At 47.7% G+C, this 27,562-nt stretch overlaps 1 protein-coding gene across 1 annotated transcript in view; it reads left to right on the top strand.

Annotated features, from left to right (window-relative positions):
* Positions 1-20,603: 20,603 nt before the first annotated feature.
* Positions 20,604-27,562, top strand: part of LOC148508063 (uncharacterized) — a 44,208-nt gene continuing 37,249 nt past the window's right edge. Inside the window, exons 1-7 of the mRNA XM_088445197.1 lie at positions 20,604-20,803; positions 21,295-21,384; positions 22,584-22,662; positions 22,954-23,021; positions 23,154-23,265; positions 24,913-25,010; positions 25,478-25,589. Coding sequence (XP_088301323.1) covers positions 21,379-21,384; positions 22,584-22,662; positions 22,954-23,021; positions 23,154-23,265; positions 24,913-25,010; positions 25,478-25,589 — 475 coding nt within the window. The 5' untranslated portion in view covers positions 20,604-20,803; positions 21,295-21,378. The remainder of the gene's footprint in view (positions 20,804-21,294; positions 21,385-22,583; positions 22,663-22,953; positions 23,022-23,153; positions 23,266-24,912; positions 25,011-25,477; positions 25,590-27,562) is intronic.

Below are 27,562 nucleotides of genomic sequence, written 5' to 3'. Positions count from 1 at the left end.
TGGACTTTGAAGTAGTGGACACAGCCCCTATTAACAACAGCAGCACAGCACAACACAGCCAGCCCCTATGGACTTTGAAGTAGTGGACAACAGCAGCACTACACTACACTACACAGCCCTAACTCCCACCCTCCCTCTTCACTGTCCACAGCCGAGTGAGAAAATGGCGCCGACGCGGGTACCTTATATAGGATCCAAAACCCGCGAGACTCGGAAGGCGGGATGATGACGTTTTGCCTCGATTTCAGATCCGAGTCAGGCGGGAAAAGTCGAGCCTGACTCGGATCGGGGGGGCTCGGATTTCAGAAATCCGAACCCGCTCACCCCTAATATATATATATATATATATATTACTTATATTCACAATATCTATATTAATATATGGTTTGTGCTTGTTTAAACTTTACTAATACTGCTTTGTACTCCTATTTAATCAAACATATAGATATTGTTATATTCTGTTTTTACTAATAATTTATTTACGATGTAATTAGGGGGTAACTTATATTCATTAATATATATATGGCGCCGACTCTGGAATATCCTGGGTCGGTGCCGCAGTCTGAAAGGGTCAGACCCAAAACTTTTGTATAAAAGAGGTATTATACTGTTTTCAGTTATGTATAATATATATTAGATATTATATTAGATACGTAGATTTATATTCAACCGGTTACAGTGGTTCACACTTCTTTTATCCTTTTAACCTGCTCCTTTTACTCCCTGGCTTGAATCCTGCTCCCTGATGGATTTTTGTGTAATTAAATTTGTCTGCTATTTGGATCTGCAATTGCTTGGCCCGTTATAAACAGACACGTGTACCAAATTCTGCATGTTATCTGGGCCTTGATCTGCCTTTCTAAAGAAATAAAGCCTGCATACGGGTAAGCAATTCTATTGTCAAATGCTCACTTAAGCTGTATTTCTCCTTCATCCACTAGGGGACACTGGAAGCTTCATGACAGTGGGGTATAGACGTGTGCTAACCGGGAGCTGGCACTTTAAATTTAGAAAGTGTGACTAGCTCCTCCCCCTCTATACCCCCTAGTCTTTAGTATTGTGCCTAAGGGAGCTGGTCATACTTTGTGCTTCTCAGTTCATAGTTTTAGTTAATTGATAGTTAAAAGAAGATGCATCAAGCATTGAGGAATGACAGGCAGCTGACTGCCCCTGCCTGTCTGCGATGATGGATCAGACCACTGTTTCTGGGGTAGTACCAGGACGCGCTGCATGCGGCACACGTTGCGGTCCCCGATTAGCCTCACTGCCACCGGCAGCCTCGGCAGTTCTGTGAGTATAAACCTAACTCCCCGATTAGCGAGGTTGCCAGTCACAAACAAAGGTGGTGTTTGCTAGGCAGCAGCAGTCCATGGGCACTATATAACAATTTAAAACGGGCGCCATAGCGAGGGGGGCGGAGCCTAACGCTTAGTCTGCTCCTTGCTCCCAGCTGCCTCGACGCTTCCTACAAGCAGCCGACGGCCATTACAATACTGCTGCTCCTGATCGTTTCTGACAGCGCTGAGACTGAGACAGCCTCCCTAGGATTCGTGAGTGATCAGTTGGTTTTAGGCTTTATAGGAGCACAGTGTAATATAACTTGGCTGTGATTTATGCATAGCGCTTTTGGCACTGCTAATAGCGCTGTTTGGGCGGGTGTGGCTCTCCTCTCTGCCCTTATCTCCTATCTCTATATCTCAGTCTACTCTAACACTGTCCACTACACTACTGTCTTGTTTGTATGTCAGAGTTGTGTACCATGCCTGGAAGGGGATCTAAAGCTTCACAGAAGACTTTTTTTTTTGTTCAAAATGTGCAGAAAAGTTTACACAGGGACAATCATCTAGCTCCCTATTGTGTGACAATTGTGAATCAGAGCAGCAGGCTCAAGGATCACCCCAGACGCAGGAACCGCCGACTTGTTCACTTCTGTTATGTCCCACCTGTCTGCAGAACTGGAGACCTCTCATAAGGATAGAGAGTTTTCCAGATCTCAGAAGTCTACTCTCTCACACTGTGAACCAGCCTGGGCTCAGTCCCTAGCTAAGTCGGTGGAGGGGCTCACAAAAGCCATGACCACGCCCCTTCCGCGGGGACTTCACAGGTTAACAAGAAGAGGCTGTTACCCTCAGTCGTAAAGTCGGATGACTGATGATATGCCCCCACTAGAGGAGGGCGAGTTTCTTGATTCTGGGGAGGAACAGGATCCGGAACCTTTGTCCCAGGGGATAGAGGCATTGATTTTAGCAATCCGCCAGGTATTAGACATGGAGGAAGCGGACCAGGGTTCTGCTGGGCCATCTACCTTTAGTAAAAAGCAAAGACAGGCTGCCTCCTTTCCAGCATCAGAGGAGCTGGATTGTATCCTGACCGTGGCTTGGAAACACCTGGACAAAAAATTCCAGGTATCCTGTCGACTTCTGTCCTCCTACCCTTTCCCTATAGAAAGCAGGAAGCTATGTGAGACTCCACCTTTTGGTAGATCCCTCAGTGTCTCGTCTGTCTAAAAAGACGGTTCTGCCAGTACCAGGGGCCATTCCCTTAAAAGAGACTTCGGACAGGAATTTGGAGAACACCCTAAAGTCCATTTACACAGTGATTCTTTGCCCTGCGCTGGTGGGCCTCTGTGTCCAATAAAGCAATTGAAGCCTGGGCTAAACAACTATCTGAAGGATTATGGACAGGACTCCCAGCTGAGGATCTTAATCCTTTAGCAGAACAGATCGGCTGCTTATCTTAGCGAGGTGTCAAGAGGTATGTAATCTTGCATCTAGGTCTTCTGCTCTAGCAGTATTGGCCCGCAGATCTATTTGGCTGCAACAGTGTGGCAGGCTAATGCAGAATCAAAGAGGACGGTGGAAGCACTTCCATTCACCGGTGACGTCCTTTTCGGGCCCAAACTGGACAAGTGGATCTCCTAGGCTATGGGGTGTGGGGGGAGGGGTAAGTCTACTTATCTCCCCTCAGCTGCACCGGCTACTCGTAAGCCTTTTTCAGGAATGTCCTTTCATGCCCCAGGAAGATTTAAAGGCCATTCCAGAAAAGGACCTACAGTACCACTTCTTGTGGTTCCAGAGGTAGGGATAGAGCTGCCGCAACCTCTACACACCAGGACAGTAAGCCCTCCACCAAACCCAGTGCATGACGGGTTTCACTCTCACCTGGGGGACCCCAGGGTGGGAGCTCGTCTTCGAGATTTCAAGGTAGTGTGGGCAGAATCTTGTCCAGATGCCTGGTTTTGGGAACTCCTCACCTAGGCGTACAAATACAATTTCCAGATCCAACCACCTCCTCGGTTTTTCACCACAGGTTTGCCAGTTTCCGACGACAGACGGGTCATGATACAGGAAGCTGTAGACAAACTTCTGAACGCTCCAGTATTGGTACAGGTCCCCACACATCAACTAAAGCAGGAGTTCTACTCCAGCTTGTTCGTGGCTCCGAAGCCAGATGGATCGGTCAGACCTATTCTGAACCTGAAAAATCTCAATCCCTACCTGAGAGTATTCAAGATGGAGTCCCTTCAATCTATCATTGCGGTGCTCAAGGAAAACGAGTTCCTGGTGTCTTTTGACATAAAAGATGCCTACCTACAGATTCCCATCTGGCCGCCTCACCAAGCGTTTGCTACGATTCGCCATTCGGGACTCACATTTTCAGTTCCAGGCTTTACCCTTCGGCCCCCAGGGTATTCACCAAGGTAATGGCCGTGATGGCTCTCCTTCAGACTCAGGGAGTCACGATTGTCCCTTACCTGGACAAACTTTTCCTGAAAGGTTCTTCCAGGAACCAATTACTACAAAACATACTGGTGACTCACAGGCTTCTCATATGACACGGGTGGATCCTGAACTTTCCCAAGTCCCATCTGCAGCCAACACAGAGGCTTCAATTTCTGGGGATGATTCTGGACACGGTATGTCAGAAGGTCTTCCTTCCTCAGGAAAAAACAACTTCCATTCAGGAGATGGTGCAGCTGATCTTAGAATATCTGAGTATCGGTGCACCTGTGCATACGACTCCTCGGGAAGATGTTTGCGACCTTCGAGGCCATTCCATATGGCCGTATACACTCCAGGCCTTTTCAAATGGACCTCCTCTGTCAGTGGTCGGGATCCCATCTATTCCTTCAACAATGAGTGAAGCTGGCCCCCGGAACTTGGATATCTCTTCTCTGGTGGCTGAATTAATCTCACCTGTTGGAGGGCAGGAGGTTTGGAGTGTGGGATTGGATTCTTCTCACCACAGACGCGAGTCTGAGAGGGTGGGGGGCAGTGACTCTGGAGAACCACTTCCAGGGCCGCTGGATTCCACAGGAAGCAATACTGCCCATAAAAATCTTAGAATTACAGGCAGTGTTTTATGCTCTTCAACTAGTGCATCACCTGTTGCGGGGTCAAGCCGTCAGAGTCCAGTCAGACAACGCCACGGAACTTGCGTGCATAAACAGACAAGGTGGCACCAGAAGTAGGGTGGCAATGGAGGAGGTAAGTCGCATTCTACTCTGGGTGGAGGAATTCACTGTGGCAATATCGGCAATATTTATTCCAGACGTGGACAATTGGGAGGCCGACTTCCTCAGTCGTCAGGACGTACATCCCAGGGAGTGAGAGCTAAATCCCCAGGTACAGTATTTCAACAGCTTGTTCAAAGGTGGGGCCTTCCACAAGTCGACCTCATGGCGTCCAGACTAGGGATGTGCAGGCTCGGTTTTACTCTGTTCTTATCGCCACTTTACCGCAAATTCGGATTTATTATATTGACTATCCAAAACACATGATAGGCGATAGCCAATAAAATGCCGTTTAAAGATCCGAGTAAATCCGAGTAAAACAGAACCCGCTCACCCCTAGTCCAGACACAATCATCAACTGCCTCTGTACTGCTCTCGGACAAGAGACCCAGAGGCTGTAGCAGTCGACGCACTCTCAACACCCTGGCATTTACGATTTGTCTATCTGTTTCCACCAATTCCTCTTCTGCTTCGGCTTCTGCAACGCATCAAGAGGGAAAAAAACCATGGTTCTGTTAGTGGCTCCAGAACAGGTGAGCACCCCCAATTCTGACACCCTCCTGGCCGGACCAATTGGCAGGAGAAAAAAACTCTTAGCTATTAACCACTTGAGTTCCACCAAATGATTGGCGGAGCCACCAGCAGGACGGTACCTCCGTCTTGCTTGAACTTCCGAAGAACCCGGGGAAGCAGGGATACTGGAGGAAATAGGTACACAAACTGGAAGGTCCACATCACTGACAGAGCGTCCACCAAGCTTATCTCGGCATCTCTTGTTCTGGACCCATACACTGGCAATTTGTGGTTGTGACGGGAGGTAATGAGGTCCACCTCTGGGAGGCCCCATCTGTCCACTAGGAGTTGAAACACCTCTTGGTGAAGAGACCATTCCCCTTGATGTACGTCATGACGGCTGCGGAAATCCGCTGCCCAATTGAGAACTTCTGGAATGAACACTGCCGAAATGGTCGGGAGGTGACACTTTGCCCCTATCAGAATGCAGGACACTATTGTCATTGCTGCCCGACTTCGAGTGCCTCCCTGATGGTTGATGTAAGCCACTGTGGTGGCGTCGGACTGAACCTGCACGGCTTTTCCGTGAAGACTGTGTTTTGCCAACATGAGGACCCTGTACACAGCCCAAAGTTCCAAGATGTTGATTGGAAGGATTGCTTCGACCACTGTCCAACGTCCCTGAAATGAGAGCGGACCGGTTACTGCGCCCCAGCCCTCGGAGACCGGCATTCGTTGTTAAAAGTACCCAGTCCAGGATCCAAAAGGGGTGACCCTTGGCAAGATGAGATGTCAGGAGCCACCAAGACAAGACAGATGCACCTCCGGAGAGAGCACCATCGTCTGAGCCTTGATCTGGTGGGATTATCCATTCCACCTGGAGAGGATCAGCCCCTGCAGGGGTCTTGAATAGAACTGAGCATATTTCACCATGTTGAATGTGGACACCATGTATCCTAGAACCTGCATCGCTGAGTATACTGACACCCGGCGACTGCGGAGGCACCTGCGCACTCGCAGTTGCAGCGTGGAGATCTTTTCCGGAGTTAGAAAGATTCTCTGCTGGTGAGAATCCAAAAGGGCTCCCAAATGAACCATCCTCTGTGAGGGAATTATGGAGGACTTTTCCCAATTGATCAACCACCCGTGCGCTTGTAGACAAGCGATTGTAAGGCGTAGGTGGTGTTGAAGTACCGGCTTCTGAACCAGAAACAGAGTAGAATAATAACCAGTCCCTCAGTGAGATAGTGGAACTGGTACAATTACCCCTGCTTTCAGCAAGAACTCTATGGCTTCCTGGATATGAAAGGTCTTGTTCTTGTCGGAAGGAGGGTATACAATCAGGAAGCCGGCTGCCGGAATCCCGACTGCTTTATCCCACCATGGGATAAATGCCCAGCGTCTATATCTAGACACCGCTCATTTCCCCGATGCCGGGAGACAGGCGCCCGGCATCCCAATCGAGCGGATGCCGGGCGCCGCGAGCGGACAGCCACGGGGGGGAGGGTTAGGTTTAGGGCACCCGGGGGGGACCTAGGGTTAGGCACCCCCCCGAGAGGGTACGGCTAGGGGGAGGGAAAGTTAGGGTTAGGCACCCCCCCGGGGGACTTAGGGGTGCCTAACCCTAACCCCCCCTTCCCCGCTGCCTAAACCTAAGGAGGGTTTGGGGGGTTAGGTTAGATTAGACAATACTTACCTTACCACGATTGGGATTTCCAGCGCTGCCGGGCTCTGCTGTATTGTCGGGCTGCCGCTACTGGGTTTCGAACTCCCGGCCATACGGGAGCCGGGATATCATACCGATTCCAGAAGGAGGACTTGTGCAGAAAAACTGGTGGGGAGGTCTTCGATGGAATGAGAGGGCGTACCCGTGAGAGACCACTTCTTATACCCAAGCATCCTGGTGGTGTGACACCAGCACTGGGTGAACTGAAGAAGTTGGCCTTCCACCCTGGGATCCCCCAGAGGGAGGCCCATCCCATCAGGCTGCGGGTTTATCCTCTGGCTTGGAAGTAGGACGTCTGGCACTCCAGGCCTGTTTCTTAGGCTTGGTGGCAGATTTGGTAGCTGATTGTCTAGGAGAAGATTCTCCTTTTGGGCTTTCCCTGAGAACGAAAGGAGCAAAAGGAAGAGGTTCTAGACTTTGAAGGCGCAGATGCTGATGGTAGAAATGCTGACTTAGATTTCGCCAGTGTGTCCACAATATTGTCTAGGTCCGGGCCAAACAATATCTCCCCATTGTAGGGCAAGGCCTCCAGGCCCTTCTTAGAATCGGCATACGTCCACCAGGGGCGCAGCCACAGGGAGCGGCGAGCAGACCCGGCCACGGCAGAGACTCTGGAGTTCAGTATGCTGGCATCTAAAGCAGCCTCACCAATATAAGAAAACACACAACAATGAAGGGCGCTGTGATTATAACAATAATAAAATGCTAATCCGTCTGCTGCTCTCTGAGTGGTGACTAACCACTCTAGTGGAAAAAAAACTAAAAATCAACAATGGGAGACAGCGCAATGGAATTTGAAAATGATATAGTAATTTTTATTACAATATTTATTATTAAATATATCATAAATGACAAAGTGAACAGACTTGGACCATATAATTGTCCACAATAATGGTACATTGACTATATAAATAGTGTATTTGACAATGCTACAGACATAAATAAAAACATAAACATAACTAGAATATATACTGTAAAAAAGATTTGGTATGATCAGATAATCTGAATGTAGCTCTAAGGAACATATTTCCATGCACCTCTATCCAATGATGAAGGTGTATAAATGATCCCAGATAATATAAAAGGGGACTAGTGAATAGCTTGATCACTATGTAAGCTTCACTATGTTAGTTATTGAACGGTGATATTGTGCACAATACAAGCTGACCTGTTTGATGTAACTCCCGGTTTCACTCCTATTAGGAACAGAGGGCAGTGTCCGGAATGCCACTCTGATAGTAGGTATTACCGCACGGAGGGATAATATAACCTCCTGTTGGTATAGTGGAACCTCTTATAGTAAGGCACCGGAAAGATGTCAATCCAGGGTTACCACTTATGGAGCCGCCTGATTAGAGCCTTTCGACTGGTCTGTGCTCCGTCTTAGTAGCCATGGCAACTGGTGGTGATCGCTGTATTCAGCAGTCAGAGCTCCGTGTAAGGGAGAACCGGGAAGATAACAAGCCGGGTGTCAGCTGGTAGGCGGCCGCTAAATGGGAGCCATTCTTATAACTCCATGCTCTGTCAGGAACTCAGCGGCAGATGATGATAAACCTGATTATAAGCCACCGTGGTAGGTGGTCAAAAAGTCTGTATGATGAATAGGGAAATAAAGTGGTCTAACGCGTTTCTCAGCCCTTGTATGTCTGGCCGTTTCTTCAGAGACAAATCTGATCTCACCACTATAAGCAGCCACATCTCTAATGTGGCCCACCAGAGACCTCTCAGCCTCAGGAGCCTCCTCGGTGAGGGAGTCTTCCAGAACATTGGCCCAGCTCTCAATTGAAACAGCTCCTGAGAGAGAGTAAATCGATTTCAGGCACGTCTCCACCTTCCTATCTGTAGAATCCTTCAAGGAAAAAATGGAAGGCATAGGCAATGTAGCACTTTTTAGCAAGAGAGTGACATGAGAATCCACCGCAGTAGGTGATTCCCATTTCTTGCAATGAGCCTCAGGGAATGCATAACATGAGGCCAAACACTTTGTGGCTGATACCTCTTACCAGGCGATTGCCAAGCCTCAGCCATGTGGTCTACCAGCTGGTCAGAGAGGGGGAAAACTGCCGAAGACACCTTTACCTGTTTAAACTCAGGGTGTTTAGATTTAGGTGCAGGTTCGTCATCTATAACTAATATGGATCTGACCGCCCGCACAAAAGCAGTGACATTACTACTTGATTTAGGCTCCACCTCTTGTGGAGGGGAATCTGAGTCAGACGCATCATCCACCTCCGCATCACCTGACGACATATCTGTCTCTGATAGTTGTGTAGACTGGGATGACAACACAGGGCGCTTAGGCCTTTCATTCTGTAACGGTCTGAAAGGCCGTAGAGGAAGCTGCAAAACTTTGTACTGAATTAGACAAAACATCCACCCAGGGTGACTGTAAAACTTGTGGTAGTCCCTGAAAGGGAATGACAGACTGTTGTGTTACCGAAGGGGATTGCATGTACTTCGGTAAACACTGGTAGGGAGTGACAGACTGTGGTACAGGAGTAGACTGCAAAAATTGTGGGAAACCCTGAGCAGGAAAGATTGCTTGTTGAGGTAACCCCATATGGGGCAAAACTTCCGGGACCGCCAGGCGACCTGCAATGGAGGCCAGGACTTGAGAAAAAAAACGCCCTGTCCCGTTGTTGGGGGGTTTGAGGGGCCAGGCAACTGACAGCACCTCACACATAACCAATCCTGAGTCAAATCCTCCTTACTCACACCTGCAGCACATAACTTGCAGGATAGCAGAGTGGGTGCAGCATTGTGCCGACATCCTGGTCAGCCATGTCTGACTGACAATATAGATATATATTTGTGGAAATATCAGGTAGTGCTATACTGGACGTGATTGACGCTAGGATTAGCTGCACGAACCCACTTTTTTATCATCAATCATTTTTATTAAAGATTTTTCCTATAACAAAATAGGTAATGAACATAAAAATTACAGTTAAAGGAAAACATGAAGAAGGGAGGGAAGGAATCAGACAACACTGTCCATACATTAATATCACAAAATTAAAACATTAGGAAAATATATAGCGATTACCCGTATAAAATATCAAATATGAAATACCTTTAATGGTACCAGCAATTACCCCGTATGTGGAACGGACCACTTGGAATCAGGAAGACTCAAAGTGGCACCCTCTCCATCTGTGACAAATTCATGCCATTTGAACCACCTAACCAATGGGGAAGAGGCCACAGAGGAATAGAGAACACCTAACGTTTCCATTTGGAAAGCATACTGAACCTTACATATAATTTTGTGTATAGATGGGAGAGACGGAGACTTCCACTTTTGTGCTATGGCCGCTCTGGAGGCTATCAAAATATGGCCTAAAACATAGCTTCTGACTTAGACAACTCTGAGGGATATATGTGAAAAAGAGCAATAGAAGGTGACTCTTGAAAACGAATACTGAGAGCTTTATAGGCCAACTCAAATGTCTCATGCCAAAGATTGCGAATGTTAGGGCAACCCCAAAATATATGGAAGATATCACCTGGCTCTGAACATCTCCGCCAACAAAATTTAGACTGCGAGGGCCATATCTTATGTAGCTTGGTTGGAGTAAAATATATCCTATGTAACAATTTAAATTGCATCTCCACATGATTGGAGCATTCAGAGAAGCGATGAACCATTAAGTAAATCTCTTCCCATTGCTGGAGGGAAAATATTCCCAGTTGACATTTTAGCTAGAACAGGGGCAGAAGACAGAGCTAAGGTGCCTCTAACTCGAAACATAGCAGAGACCCAATGGCTTATACGTAAATATGGAAAATTTTCTCCTGAGGGTAGTTTATATTGTGTCTGTAGATATGAGAAGGGGAACATAGAGTTATTACTGAGTACATCAGCAATTGTAACTATACCACAAGAGCGCCATAGTGAGATACATGAATCTGGGATTAAACTAGATAAAGCCAATAAGGAGAGATTACGAATGGGTAAGATCATGCAGCGTGAAGTACTTACAGTAGAGTCCCAAGCCGTAAGGGAATCTAATATTGCTCAAGGGGCTTCTAATGATAATGGGCGAAGTCGTTTAGGGGTCGAGATCAAATCTGTGAGAGGGAAGTGAGAAAATAGAGGCCCTGATTCAGAGCCGCTCGTAAGCGGCAGTACGCTCGTTCCGAGCGATATTTGCACATCTGCGCATGCGTACGGTTTTTAGTACGCATGCGCGAACCAGTCAGTGCGGCCGAAAATCGTTTGTTCGCTATATAGCGAGTGCCTGCTATTTTGAGTGACAGAATGAGGCGTATGTGGGTGGTAACAGGGGAAGGTGCTTGAAAACGGGGAGTGGAGATCAGAACGCAGGCGTGCTTGAAGGTCAAAACGGGCGTTTTATGGGTGTGCATAATTAATAAAGCAGCGTCATTGACCACGTCATTTGTTTTTTTTTACTCTGAACTGCTCGCAAAATAGCGGTTGAAAAAACCAACCACAAGAATAGCGAGCAGTTCATACGCTGTTCGATGTACTCGATTAATCTATTAAATAGCGGACATGATGTATGGTGCGAGCTGCCAGGGGGCGTATTTTTCAAAATAACCGCAAGTTTTGCTCGCTCGTTCAGACTTAGAGGCGTGAACAGACCACAATGAGCGAACGGTTCATTTGAATAGCCACCCCTTGTTTTAGAACGAACGACTGCAAATAGCGAGCGGCTCTGAATCAGGGCCAGAGTTCTTTCCAAATCAACCCACGGTTTCGAATTAAGAGTTAGAGTCCAGTCACTGATCTGAGCCACCAAGCATGCGTGTTGGTATGCCAAAAGGTCAGGTACATTGAGACCACCCAGGTGTCTAGGACGTGTTAAACATTGATAGGCATTTCTTGGGGTTTTACCCTTCCAAATGTAGTTCAAAATGAATTTATGGATTTGTCTAATATATGGCTGAAGGACTAAATAAGGTATTGTGTGGAACAGATACATTAATTTGGGTAGTATCATCATCTTAAATGCTGCCAGTCTACCCAACCAGGAGACCTCAAAGCCCACCCAACTTTTTAAGAGATCAGCCACATGAGAGATAATAGGAGAAAAGTTGATCTCTGGAAAAACAAGAGATATGGTAAGAACTTACCTTTGTTATCTCTGTTTCTACGAAGTCCATAGGGTCCACAGGGTTGACCTTGGGGTATAGGTTGGGAACCAAATCCGGGCACCACGCAGTTAAAGCTTTTAGCTCCCAGGATGCACTGGGTCCACTCTCCCTATAACCCCACCCCCAAGCCAGAGGCACCTCAGTTTGTAAGTAGCCAAAGGCCGGAGGAGGAGAGAAAAAGAGAGAGAAAACTGGAACACTCAATAACCATACTCACCGAAATGGGAGACGGAAAACCGGTGACCAGCCACACAGCCCATATGAAGCCAGGTGCGTCAGGGCGGGCGCCCTGTGGACCCTATGGACTTCGTAGAAACAGAGATAACAAAGGTAAGTTCTTACCATATCTCTTGTTTTCTACTTCAGGGTCCATAGGGGGTCCACAGGGTTGACCTTGGGGATGTCCCAAAGCAGTTCAACCAAGGGTGGGGACGCTCCTGTGCTGAGAGGAGAATCCGTCGCCAAAAAGGAAGCATCCTGAGAGGCAAAGGAAACCAATGCCTAGAACCTTAAAAAGGTGTGGACAGAAGACCACGTGGCCACCTAGTAAGGTAAAACAGCCGAGGCGCCACAGCGAGCCGCACACATGGCCCGAGAAAAAACAAGCATCAACAACAGGAAGGCCTACCCATGGGTAGGCCCCTGAGGAAGACCCACGAGGCCATCCAGCCAACATTTGGTTATAGGCCGGCCATCCTTTCCTGTGAAAACCAGAAATCTCAGACCACCAATAAGGAGTCCGATTTCCGTAAGGAACCTGAACGGATCACAAAAATCCAAAGAGGCCAGACCACAGTCAATGAGGCCACACCAGCCGAGAGGACTGGGGACAGAATGGCTGTACCATAAGTTCCAGAACAATATGGAACCTGAAAACCACTAAGAAGCAACACAGGGCGAGAGCAACTCCCACCCTGACATGATGCCCTCCAGAAGAGGGAGCCACATGAGAACGCTCCCAATTCAGACACTCTCCTGGTTGATATAAACACCCTGAGAGAAAGAGAGAGCCTAAGCAATAGACCATGTAATGGCTATCACAACCAGCGGTTCCATTGACTGTCCCCGGAGGTAACGAAGAACCACTACTTACTCCCCAGGAGTCCCTAGGGAGGACAAATGGAGGCATAATCAAGAAAACACTCCAAAGGATGAACTGGATACCAGAGTGGAGCAATTCCATATCTTAACCATACTGACAGTGTAGAGATCCGCACTGTCAGGAAGACAAGGCCAAGTGTGAAACCCAAGCCAGCCGGAAGGAATGCCAGAATATCTGGAAATCCTGGACACCGGAGGATTGTATCGACAGGTACAATACCATAAGATTTATGGCTGCCACAGTTTGTGGTAGGTCCCAGCAAAAGCTGATCCATGTGCTCTAATCATTCCAACGATGACAAAGCCAGGGAAGCCGTAAGACCACTGTAAGGACACAGTCAAAGACAAACGACCCAGGTCCAAGGCAAAACCAAAGACCCTGAGACAACAGGTCCGGGCAGTGAAGCATCAGGGATGGAGTATCGATGTAGAGACTCCGAAGATCCAAGTACCCCTGACATCTGGGGCAATCAGGAGCCACCAGCAGGAAAGCATCTCCGTCTCGATTGAAAACACTTCCAAAGACCTTGAGGAAGAAGGGAGACCGGAGAACACAGGTACACAAAGTGGAAGGACCACTTCACCGACAAAGAGTCGCTGAAGGTTGCTTCAGAATCCCCAAAGCTGAACTGTAACACCATAGTGTGATAAAGTCAGAAGGCCATGAGGGTCACCTCAGGGGGGCCCCCCCTGCTCACCAGGAGATGAAACCTCTCTTGGGGAAGAGACTAGTCCCCGGGATGCACGTCGTGACGGCTGAGGACTCCCGCTTCCCAATGGAGAGCTCCTGAAATGAACGCTGCCGAGATGGTCGGGAGGAGACCCTCGGACTATGTCCGAATATGTGACATACCTGTCATTGCCACCCAACGAACAGTGTTGCTAAAAAGGAAGCCACTGTCCTGACCCTGTCGGACTGAACCTTTTCAGGTTCACCGGGAAACAAGAGTTATGCCAGAGTAAGTTAATTGACAGGGTGGAATCGACAGACGTCCAACTGCACTGAAAAGGATTCGATCCAGACACTGTCCATAGCAAAGAAAACCCTGGACGAGATGGCCATAGCCACCCGGACAGGGACCGACTTGCCTCCGGAGAGAGCATCATCGTTTGAACAGTTATCCGACAGAAAAAACTCATTCCATCTGGAGATGAGCCAATTATGGAAAGGCCTGGAATGGAACTGAGCCCATTCCACCATGCATCCCAGAGTGTAAAGACATCTGTCGACTGCGCAGACAACCATGTACTCCTAATGGAAGAGAGGAGATTCCGTCTTACGCCAGAAGAATTCTCAGATTCTGAGAATCCAGCAGGGATCCTAGATGAAGAATACCCAGAGAGGGATGCAGGGAGGACTTTTTCCCCGTTGATTAAACGTCTGCACCCTGAAGAAGCCACAGTCATCCTGACCTGGCCGTAAAGTACCCCGGTGATCCCGCTAAGAGCAGGAGGCCGTCCAGGTACAGGAGCATTGGGATATACTGAACAGAAGAACTGTCAGAAAATCCAAAACGCTGGTAAACCCCTGTGGGGCTGAGGACAGTCCCAACAGGCAGAGCCCGAAAAATTGTAAGTGTTGCTGTGATACAGCAAACCTCAGCCCATGCTGAGGAAAGGTCTCTGTAAGTACCCGTAGGCACGCGTCCTGTATATCCAGTGATACCATAAAGTCCCCAGGTTCCAAACATCGTATGATGGAGCATAGGGATTTCCTCCTGAGCCCAGGTAGCTTTAGGAACTGGTTCAGGGAATTGAGACAGAGAATAGGCCAAAGAGGACCATTCAGCCACCGCACCAGAAAGAAAGCAGAACAACCAGTCCCTCACTGAGATAGTGGGGATGGCCTAATTAGCTCCGCTTACCGCAACAACTGCATAGCTTTCTGGATCTGTAAGGCCCTTGTAAAGAGGGCGTACCCTCCTACCCACGTAGCCGCGGCAACTTGACACTAATACCGGGCGAACTGAGAAAATCGGTATCTCCCAGTTGTAGGCCTGTCCCGTCAGGCTGAAGAGATATCCGTAGGTTCAGAAGCAGGATCGGCTGGCAGTCCAGGCCTGCTCGGTACTGGATATGTCGGCCCTTGTAGATGCCGACAGTCTACGAAGAAACAGACCTTTAGGCTGACCCAGAGGACAAAAAAGACTTAACAGACTTAGTCTGAGGCCTTGTAGTGGGCATAGCTGAAAGCGGTAAACTTGTCGTTAGTAATACTGCCAATGTTACTACAATCTTGTCAAGGTCAGGACCAAACAATATCAACCCTAAAGATGGTATCTGCACCTCTGCATTCCCAGAGCGCAGCCATAGGTTATTACGGAGGATACAGTCGCAGCCGGAACTCTGAAAGTTAGGAGACTGGTATCCAATATAGGCATTTCCACCTATGACAACAGCATATATTACGTGAGCGACCAAATACATTTGAACCCCCGACGTGTTGGAGGGGAAAAAACGTTACAAATGCATCAACCCAATATGCAATAGTATTAACCAACCATGCTATAGCCATGGTAGGATGGATAACAACTCCTGAAAGCAAGTATACTGATTTCAGGCAGAGTTACCACCTACGGATCCGAAGAATCCGACCACGCAGGAATGGGAGGCGTAGTAACGTCTGTAATCAGACGAGTAACACGCCCATCCCCCCCAGGAGGGGCTCGTGATGACCCTCAGGGAATTTGGGACAGGAGGCCAAACACTGTTGTAACACCTCCTATCTGGCAACAGCCAGAGTCCCGCTATGCGATCCACCCGCTAGTCAGCAACAGGGAACCCGAAGGCACGCAATACTGAGGGTGTATGATACAGGTGCAGGTCAACATTCACTCTAACCAGAATGGACCTGCTACCAGCCCTAAAGCAGGGATAATAATACCTGAAATAGGCTTCCCCCCGTGTAAGAGGGAAAGAGCCCCGAACAGTACCCAGTTCACGGCAGAGCCAACTGGGAAGTAACCACAGGGCGTCAACCACGCCAATTAGCGTTTCGTAGAAAACGACATCCACCCAGGGTGGCTGTTGTGGTAATCCCTGCAAGGGGAATGACAGACTATTGTGGCACCAGGGGGAATTCATATACTGCGAAAAACCCCTGCAGGGAGCGGTAGTCTGTGTCACAGGGGAAGAGAGCAAGAAGCTGCGAGATACCCTGAGATGAAAAGGGCAGTATGGTGAAGTAACCCCAAGTGAGGTACAACAATGGGGCCCGCCCGGCGATCCGCAATTGAGAGGATCCCGAGAAAACAAACCGCCCAAGGGGGTCGTGAAAGAGGCCGGCACCAGATGACGCCACATACAGAACCCTTTATGAGTCAAATCCTCCGCACTAACACCTGCAGCACATGACTTGCAGGATAGTAAAAATGGGTGCAGTATAACGCTCTATCTCCTGGTCAGACATATCTGACCAATCTTGGCGGAAATATTAAGCAGCGCTATACTGGTCCTGACTGATGCCAAAAATTAGCTGCAGGGACCCATTTTCAGCGTATGCAACACACAGTTCCATCTAAAATATGGCAACGTGCAGCACGCAACAGTATGTGACAAACCACACAAATATTAACAAGTATATAAATGTGAGGTCTCAGAACCACCCTAAGTACAGCTGTATTAGGGCAGATAAAGAAAAGGGATAGATATACACTGACAGGTGAGAGAATAAAGTACAGTCAGCACTAGCATAAGTCACATACAATGCAGATATATACATATATACATAAACATGTCATATAATATACTGCACTATTACACTGCATTCAACTGCCCAGATTCAGTGTCTGGGAAGGCTACAGTGCTGTGTACACTGACCTGATGGTGAGGTACGCAGGGGGACTGGACTCACTGCCATCCTGAGAGATTTCTGCTGCACCACAGAGATAAAATGGCCGCTGGAGACCTCAGAGGAAGCGTGGCCCGCGGAGGAAGCAGCTCAGCGACGCCAGACTATGGATACTGAAAGGCGCGCTGAGCTGAGGGGAGGAGCCGCTGTAACAGGGAAGGCTGCCTCCCCTGGCCGGCTATTAACCCCCGGGATGCCGGCTCCCTGCACCGATCGTTAAGTCCCTGGTGGTCTAGTGGACACACAGGGTATGGGGGGCCCGCCGCCACTGCCGGCGCCTCCGGTCTGTCCCCTGAGACCGGAGGCACAGGACTGCATTTGAAATGCGCGGATCACCGCAAGCGGTGATCCGCGACCTTACCTGCTCCCCGTGGATCCGGCAGCAGTCCTGGGCGCCCACAGAGTCCGGCTAGTACAGACTCTGGGGTCCCGCTGAGATCCCCAGATCTGTACTGGCGTCTCAGCGCCAGCGGGGTGACGGAGCGGCAGCTTAGACGTCCTATGGACAGTCCGACGCTGCCGCTCTGAAGAGTCCAAAGTCCATGGAAAAAACTTTGTCCCTAAAAAAATAAAATAAGCTTAGGGGCTGCTAATCAGCTCCCCCTGCGCTAACAGTGACCCGACTCCGGCCGGGCACCAACTTAAACTGAGGTGCCTCTGGCTTGGGGGTGGGGTTATAGGGAGAGTGGACCCAGTGCATCCTGGGAGCTAAAAGCTTTAACTGCGTGGTGCCCGGATTTGGTTCCCAACCTATACCCCAAGGTCAACCCTGTGGACCCCCTATGGACCCTGAAGTAGAAAGTAGAAATGTTATTTGGGATATGAATGCCCACATATAAAAGAGAATCTTTCCTCCACTGATACTTATAAATACTTTGGAGGCGGGACAATGTATTCTGGGGGATATTGAAGGGTAGCGCCTCTGTCTTGGTGGTATTTAATTTATAAATTGAAGCATTACTATAATTATCAATAACTTAATGCAGGGCGGGCAGCGATGTCTCCGGTTTAGTCACAAATTGCACGAACCCACTTTCAACGTATGCAATTCACTGGTCCAACTAAAATATGGCACCTCGCAGCACACAACAGTATGTGACAGACTTCACAAATATTGTCAACTATATATGTGAGGTCCAAGAACCATCCTAACTACACCTGTATTAAGGCAGATAGTCAAGGAAAGGGATATATGTAAACTGACATTTGGGAGAAAAAGACACAGACCGTCAGCGCTAGCATAAGTCACATACAATGTAGAAATATTATTTATTGCAAATTGGAAGCAGCTTAGCAAAGCCAGACCTCAGAGGAAAGGTGCGCTGAGGTGAGTAGCCGCTAAAACAGGGAAGCCATCTCCTCAGGCTAATGATTAACCCTTGGGACGGTGGTTCCTACACAAATAATGTCCCTGGTGGTCTAGTGGAGCGCAGGGTATGGAGGCATGCGTCCACACTCAGCACCTCCGGTCTGTCCCCTGAGACCGGAGGTATGACTGCTAATACGCAGGTCACCGCAAGCAGTGACCCACCTTACCTGTCGTCGTGCGTCCGGCTGCAGTCTGGGTTATCCCACGGGGACCGGCTAGCACAGACCCTGGGATTCCGCTGAGATCCCCAGATCAGTACTGGCGTTGCGGCGCCGGCGGGGTGACAGCGGCAGCGCAGACGTCCAATGGACAGTCTGCTGCTGCGCGCTCTAAAGATTGAAGAAAAAAACTACCAAATCTTAAAATAAAAATAGCTTTGGGGCTACTAAGCAGCCCCCCCTGTGTTAACAGTGACCCGACTTCGGCCAGGCACCAACTAAAACAGGTGGCTCGGGAGCGGGGTATAGGGTGGATGGACCGGTGCATAAAGGGAGCTAAAAGCTTTAACTGTGTGGTGCCCGGTATCCAGGTCCATCACCTACACCCCAAGCCTATGAACCCTGAAGAAACAGAAAATTCACAAGCCTGAACAGCGACCCCTGCCCTGCGGTGCCCTGTGCCATGGCACAGGTTGCACCACCCTAGTTATGGCCCTGATTATGCAGGGGGCGCCATGGGGTGAGCAGTATGAATGTGTAAGGCAGGCATTATGCTGGGTGCACTATAGGGTTATGGGGTGAGAAGCATCAATGTGTAAGTCAGGCTTTATGCAGGGGGTGCCATGGGGTGAGCAGTATGAATGTATAAGGCAGGCATTATGCTGGGTGCACTATAGGGTTATGGGGTGAGAAGCATGAATGTGTAAATCAGGCTTTATGCAGGGGGCACTATGGGGTGAGCTGTATGAATGTACAAGGCAGGCATAGGGTGAGCTGTATGAATGTATAAGGCAGGCATTATGCAGTGGCCATTATAGGGCAGGGTGAGCAGTATGAATGTGTAAGGCAGGCATTATGCAGGGGGCAGTATGAATGTATAAGGCAGGCATTATGCAGAGGGCATTATGGGGTGAGCAGTATGAATGTATGCCTTACATTATGCAGGGGGAGCTATGTGGTGAGCAGTATGTACGTATAAGGCGGCATTATGCAGGGGGCATTATGGGGAGAGCAGTATGAATGTATAAAGCAGGCATTATGCAAGGGGCACTATGGGGTTAGCAGTATGAATGTATACGGCAGGCATTATGCAGGGGGCACTATGGGGTGAGCAGTATGAATGTATAAGGCAGGCATGCAGGGGACACTATGGGGTGAGCAGTATGAATGTATAAAGCAGGCATTATACAGGGGGCACTATTGGGTGAGCAGTATTAATGTATATGGCAGGCATTATGCAGGGGGCACTATGGGGTGAGCAGTATGAATGTATAAGGCAGGCATTATGCAGGGGACACTATGGGGTGAGCAGTATGAATGTATAAGGCAGGCATTATGCAGGGGGCACTATGGGGCTATGGGTTGAGCTGTATGAATGTATAATGCCGGCAGTATGCAGGGGGCACTATGGGGCTATGGGGTGAGCTGTATTAGTGTACAAGGCTGGCATTATGCAGGGGGCACTATAGGGCTATTGGGTGAGAAGACTAAATGTGTAAGTCAGGCATTATGCAGGGGGCACTATGGGGCTATAGGGTGAGCAGTATGTATGTATAAGGCAGGCATTATGCAAGGGGCACTATGGGGTGAGTTGTATGAATGTATAAGGCAGGCATTATGCAGGGGACATTATAGGGCTATGGGGTGAGCAGTATGAATGTATAAGGCAGGGGACATTACAGGGCTATGGGGGAGCAGTATGAATGTATAAGGCAGGCATTTTGTAGGGGGCACTATGGGGTGAGCAGTATTAATGTATAAGGCAGGCATTATGCAGGGGACACTATGGGGTGAGCAGTATGAATGTATAAAGCAGGCATTATACAGGGGGCACTATGGGGTCAGTATTATGAATGTATAAGGCAGGCATGCAGGGGGCACTATGGGGTGAGCAGTATGAATGTACAAGGCAGGCATTATGCAGGGGACACTATGGGGTCAGCAGTATGAATGTATAAAGCAGGCATGCAGGGGGCACTATGGGGTGAGCTGTATGAATGTATAAGGCAGGCATTATGCAGGGGGCAGTATGGGGTGATTAGTACTATGAATGTATAAGGCAGGCATTATACAGTTTTCCTCATAGGGCTATCGGGTGGGGGGTGGCCTGGGGTGAGGGGTGAGCCGGCCCGCCCAACCTTGCCATTAGCTACGCCCAGCGCCTGACGTCGAAAAAGTTTTTTTTTCCGGCGAATGGGAACTAGTCACTATATGTGCGTTCCATCATACTTCCGCCCTGTGCGTTCCACCATACTTCCGCCCTGTGCGTTCCACCATATTTCCGGTCAGTGCGGGTCTCCAAAATCCCCCACCATACATGACACACAGGGAGCAGAGGAAACAGTAAGATTTCCTGCCATCACATCCTCGATTCCTCAGGGTGGGGCGGCCGCCTCCTGTATCTCGTCCAGTGGTAAGAAACAGAGAGGAGGCAGCATTGTTTTTCTGACAACAGGTAATGTTTTTAGTATATTTATTATAATAATACAGTAGGTAGTGCAGGCTATTGTGACCATGCTATATGTACAGGGGGTGTAGTCTTGGGATCGCTTCTACTTAACGCAGATGGAGTAGACTAGTGTCATGTAATCTAATACTGGTGGGGGCAGATGGTTTCATGCCATCGATACCATGCCCCAGCTGTACCATCGATTGTGGTCCCTTCGATGTCTATCTTTTGCAGTAACTCACTGAGCTAATGCACTGCACTATTTTTCTATATATTTGACAAAGTTGTTGCAAACTTTGGAGCAGCGAATTAAAAGCTGCGATCTCTCCCACTTTCAAAGCCGTTTTGTAATGGAATAGCATGGAGTCGCGCTGCCCAGGTCACTGCTTTTGAATAGGCCCCATATTATATAAATGATCGTGGACTCGTCTAGCGAGTTTATTTTTTTTATTATCTTCTTTTGTTTGCAAACTTGGCTTGTGTCACCCTAAGCATAGGCACCGTGGCAAAGTCTCTGCGCAGCTGGGTCTCTGTTTGTAAGATGGGCATATCTCAGTGATACCTGGTCGGCTACCTCGCGAATGCAGGTAAGTGATCCATTTCGTGGGCATGTAAGATGAGATCTGTGCTATTACGAATCGTGCGCGTTCCGTCCGACACCTTCTTCTCACCCAGCGCTAATGGTGACTGCTGCTTATAGAAAAACATTGGGCGCTGCGACTATACTCATTTAGCTGTACAGGTATCAACATTACCATGCGTTCGTACATCTTGCTGTTGTGACCATCCTCACTCGCGGCTGCAATATGTGAGTCGTTGCATATTATGTGAGTCGTTGCTGCAATATGTGAGTCATTGCATATTGAGGGGTCTATTTACTAAGCAGTGTTAGGAGACAGAGTGAAAAGTGATAAGGTGCCAGCCAATCAGCTCCTAACTGCCATATCTCAGGCTGTGTTTGAAAAATGACAGTTGGGAGCTGATTGGCTGGCACCTTATCACTTTCTTATCACTTTTCACTCTGTCTCCTAACACTGCTTAGTAAATAGACCCCTTAGTGTGGGTGGGGTTTCTATGTGTATTTGAGCCGTACCCAGGTCCGTAATGTAGACTCATTCATATGCTGTTCGGTTCCGAACTTGCAGCCGCTATCGCTAATATTGGTCCTTACACCTACCCCATGCTGGCTGCAAGACGTCCCTCCCCTCGGCAGATGCGTTACTCAGAGTAGGAAGCAATCCATATCATTCCCACAGGATGGCGCTCTTGCGTGCGTTCGCATTGCTGCTGCCCAGTTACCTCTTAGAAGCGCCTATTTCATGGACACAGAGAAACGGCGGAGATCTGTCCAACTTGGAATCACATGGATATACACGGATCCTTGCCTCTTCAACACTCTTATACTCCCACCCCTTTGCTCCATGTTTCACCTTCTTCTCTCCTGTGTACTTCCCCCTCCCACCCCAATGCTCCCAATTCCCCTCTCACAATGACTTCTACTGCTCTGTGTGCTCTACACCTGTAGCCCTGTACCACCTGTTCTCCTTATCTACCCCTCCTCTTCCTGTTCTCCTTTCCTCATGTCTTACCCTCGTACTCCCTGATCTTCTGTCCCCTACCACACCTCTACTTCTTGTTCTCCATTGTTCCTGTGTTTACAAATACTGCTCAGTACATGGGGTACTATAATTACACAGCTAATATCAATCCTAAACTGAATGGTATGGAGTGTAATAATTGCAGTATTGGGAGGTCTCAGGATGTCATTGTCTATGTCTCCATGCAGGAGGGGGAGTATATAGAGGAACACCGGGATCTGTACAAGGACGTGATGATGGAGAATCACCAGCCCCTCACATCACTGGGTAAGAGGAGACTTTAATTTATTATATAGGGGAGAGCAGTTTTGAGGGGTTGGGTACGGGATGCTGGCGGTCAGAATCCCGATGCATGAAGGTAAGTAACCCTCCCCATAACCCTATACATGCCGGCAGTGGGGATTCTGGAGCTGAGATTCCGTCTGCTTCTGATATTCTGAGCGCAGGCATCCTGACCACCGGGATAGTTACTACATCCATTTTTGAGGACCACCTAGAAACACACATTATCTCATCATCACATATGTAAAATGTTCTACGTCTGTGTGTCTTTTACAGATGGAGCCAGTAACAGAGATACCCCAGAGAGATGTCCCCGTCCTCTTTATTCAAAGGATTGTGCAGAGGTAAATCAAAGGAGGATCAGGTAGATGGGATTTAGGGTTTTACCAAATTACCAAAGAGATTTTTCACTGTATAATTATACTGTTTACTCTCAATGAATGATCTTACACTTTAATTTTTGTTGTGTTAATTAGGCTGAAGACCTAACTAAAATTAAGGTAGAAAATATGAAGACAGAAGAAGAGACGTATGTGAGGGGTGATCAGCAGTGTAAGGAGGAGGAAATCTCTACAGCTATCAGTACAGGTGAGTAATAATCACTTAATACAGAGAGAGTCACATATTCTCCTTGTTCTGTCACTATCAGCCTCTTATTCTATGCCCTCATCTGTCACTACAGACTAATGAGGACATTGTATCTGCCCAGTGGAGGAGTCAGGAGCCATCAGCCCCTATTCTACTCCATCATGTCACTGTGTGTTACCAGCCCAGAGATCTGACCAGTCTCCTCCCCACACTCTCTGGTGTATCTCATACATCAGTAGCCATCAGCCCCTATTATACTCCTGCTCTCCTCCTCACATCATGTCACTGTGTGTTACCAGCCCAGAGATCTGACCAGTCTCCTCCCCACACTCTCTGGTGTGTCTCATATATCAGGAGCCATCAGCCCCTATTATACTCCTGCTCTCCTCCTCACATCATGTCACTGTGTGTTACCAGCCCAGAGATCTGACCAGTCTCCTCCCCACACTCTCTGGTGTGTCTCATATATCAGGAGCCATCAGCTCCTATTATACGCCTGCTCTCCCCCTCACATCATGTCACTGTGTGTTACCAGCCCAGAGATCTGACCAATCTCCTCCCCACACTCTCTGGTGTGTCTCCTATATCAGGAGCCATCAGCTCCTATTATACGCCTGCTCTCCCCCTCACATCATGTCACTGTGTGTTACAAGCCCAGAGATCTGACCAATCTCCTCCCCACACTCTCTGGTGTATCTCATACATCAGGAGCCATCAGCCCCTATTATACTCCTGCTCTCCCCCTCACATCATGTCACTGTGTGTTACCAGCCCAGAGATCTGACCAGTCTCCTCCCCACACTCTCTGGTTTATGACAAACATCCGTACAAAAGACCTCACCATAGTGACGACTAATCAATGGGATGAGACCCAGTGTGACATTACCTATGATCTTCCATTTGCACTAGTACTTGTGTCATTACCCATAATATACTATGTGCACTAATAGTAACACATTATGCACTACTGAGTAATGACTCATTTTTTTTTCTTTTTTGAGGCAAGCAGTGTTCTAGCCGTACATCTACCCGTGCAAAATAATTCATGGTTGTGTTATTTGTCGTGTAGCTTTTTTCCTTTACATCCTGGGCGAGGTTAGTAATGGGAAACACCGTCTTCCTGCCCAATGAGAGAGACAACTAAAAGCTCATGTGTTTTCTTTGTTGTTCTAAACACCGCAAAGAATAATTTATGGTTCTTACTGCTGCAATAATCCGCCTCTGTAACGGGCAGGATTCTTTGTATAAGTTTTCACATTCAATTCTGCACTTGAAAATGATGACGTATTTTTTATTAGCTGATTTTGTCTCTCTCGATTTAAACACTTACAATGTGTAGTGATAATATAGGAGCCCAACTAGGACTACGTATTTTTGTAAACTAAAAAACCTACCACATTACCTGAGGGGACCCTTTTTTATTTGATGCAACGTGGAGATTTAAGCACTACACCCGCCCTATCCGTGGAATTATTATTATTTTATTAGTCTTTGTTAATAACTACTAAACGGGGACATTGTTTGAAAGACAGGACTCCCTGTTCCCCGCACTGGCACAGATGCAGACCCCTCAACATCGGAGATGAACGTTAATCATTGTTAATCATGTGTTTAGTAATGTACTCAGTCTCTGTATGTCCCCAACAGATGGACTCAGTAACAGAGATACCCCAGAGGGATGTCCCCGTCCTCTTTATTCCCAGGACTGTACAGAGGAGAATCACAGGACCCCACAGGAGGATCAGGTAGGTGGGATTTAGGGTCTTAGAAAATACTGATATACCACAGTGACTTTTATTATATGATCTAGAAGAGAAGCTGTGTGTGTCTTAAACTGCATACACACACAACGATTTTGTTACCAACGATTTTATGAACGATTTTCTGTCGGATTATCGGTCAGATTTTTTAAAGTGTAATGAACGATTTTTTTTGAACTGCAAACGATTTTTGCATATTCCCTTAATGAAAATCGTTCAGTTGACAAGTCTGACTGAACTGCCAACGTGAACGCACATGAACGATTATCATTCATCGTTTGACTCAGAAAGTGAACGATTTTTTCAAACGATTATCGTTAAACGATATCGTTTAACTATAATCTTTCCAAAAATTGCTGTGTGTGTATGCACCTTTATACACTGATATTCTACTGTTAACTTTGTGAGAAAACAGATATTTTTAAAGTGTTCTTGTTTTATGGGTTAATTAGGGTGATGACCTGGCTGATATTAAGGTAGAAAATCCGGAGCCAGAAGAAGAGAAGCATGTGACTGGTGACCAGCAGTGTAAGGAGGAGGAAATCCCTACAGATATCAGCACAGGTGAGTAATAATCATTTGTTACAGAAAATAATCACATATTCTCCTTGTTAAATTAGTACAGCAGCCTTTTATTCTACACCCTCCTCTGTCAGTACAGACTAATTAGGACAATGTATATGCTCCAGTGGTGGAGTCAGGAGCCATTAGCACCCATTACCTGCTCTCCCCCTCACACCATGTCACTGTGTGTTACCAGCCCAGAGATCTGACCAGTCTCCTCCCCATACTCTCTGGTGTATCTCATACATCAGGAGCCATCAGCCCCTATTATACTCCTGCTCTCCCCCTCACATCATGTCACTGTGTGTTACCAGCCCAGAGATCTGACCAGTCTCCTCCCACACTCTCTGGTGTATGTCATACATCAGGAACCATCAGCCCCTATTAGTCTCCTGCTCTCCCCCTCACATAATATATGTGTGCGCTACCATCTGAGAGATAATCAGTCGTCTTCCCTCACTTTCTGGTGATTCTCTTGTAGCGGTACAAGGTACATCTGTGCTGTCATTATTCTGTGCTGCTCTTTTCTACTTTATAAGGTTTTATATAAAGATCCGTGAACCAGGGTTTTTATATAAGAGGTAGAAAAGTGTGTGTGGGAAGAGGGTCAAAAAAGATAAAGTGAATCAGAGCATTGATGAGAGTAAGAAGAGAATGGCAGGGTAACGGTGCGTTATGCTGTCCATGGTCCCCAAATTATAGTAAATGATTTTGCCAAATTATTTAAAATGGCCATCATGTATTTCATGCGATAGGCGTAAAATAATCGGGTAATGACAGCTGCAAATGAGGGGGATTTTGTGATTTCCAGTCCGCTGCTAGTTGACAATTGGCAGCTATTTTTATATGATGTATAAGTCTGGATTGGTGTTTGGTAATGTCAGGGGGGCTCAGGTGTAGCAAGTAGTATTTAGGAGACACAGGGAGATTTATATATTGGATATATAGTATCACACCTCTCAGGGCTGACGACAAGCTAGTTAGTCTCGGACAGGTCCACCAGATTTGTAGGAAGGTGTCTGGTAGTGGACAGCCTCTCCAACATCTGTCCAAGTGTCCGGGAACATTTTACTAAGACAGGATGGGATATAATACCACCGATCTAGCAGCTTATAGGCATTCTCTTTCATTTTAACGCATATAGAGCTTGAAGCAGTATGCTACCAAATCTCCGACCACTCCTCACCATCAATAGGTTCACTAACATCCGGCTCCCACGCCTATCTGTGTGGTTCAACAGGTGACAAACCAGAGCCAAAGAGCTCGGAGTATAGGGTGGAGACAAGCCCACGAGAGGAAGCCTGTCTTTTACAGAGGAATTCAAGAGTGGTAATGGGTCTAAGCAGCAGGTTGGGTTTGTGGAAAGAAATATCTACAAGAATTTGTACAACTTTCTGGGGGAAAGGCTTAGTGATTCATAGAGAACTGCATATTGCGGGTAAAGGAATAGCAACTGAGGTCGCTGCAGTCAATGAGGGCTTAAGCCCCACAGGAAAGAAAGAGTTCCTAAACAAAAAAAAAAAAAAATTGCAATAAGTGGAGAAGGACTGGGGGCCAGGTCATGAGCTGTACTCGTATCTCTAATAGATAAAGAAAATGCTATTACTGTCTCCACAGGAGAGAGAAGAGCATAGGGATATAAATACCATGCGCTTACATAAAGACCCTTAGCTTAAGGCGGGGTGTGACATTCCATTGGGCACACTGGGCGAGCTGCACCAGAAAGGTAGTATGTAGTAAGTTGGGCAGTCCCAGCTCTCTACCAGTGGGTGATCTTTGTAGAATCCCGAGATAAACTCTAAAGGCCTGTACATAGTAGACGATGTCTATTGTGTACCGACCTCGTTAGCAATGGGACCCGGCATTGGCAAGTGCGTTCACATTAGCAGATTCCGGCAGCGTGGCCCTCGCTAATGATTTCTCCCGTTGGATCTGCATGCAGGTCCGACGGGTGATGTCTCTGACGAGACACG

Source organism: Taudactylus pleione, unplaced genomic scaffold (genome assembly GCF_031769625.1).
Source record: "Taudactylus pleione unplaced genomic scaffold, aTauple2 ptg000377l, whole genome shotgun sequence".
Lineage (NCBI taxonomy): Eukaryota > Metazoa > Chordata > Amphibia > Anura > Myobatrachidae > Taudactylus > Taudactylus pleione.
The sequence above is the reverse complement of the archived record's forward strand: the minus strand, read 5'-3'. Positions and strand labels throughout refer to the sequence as shown.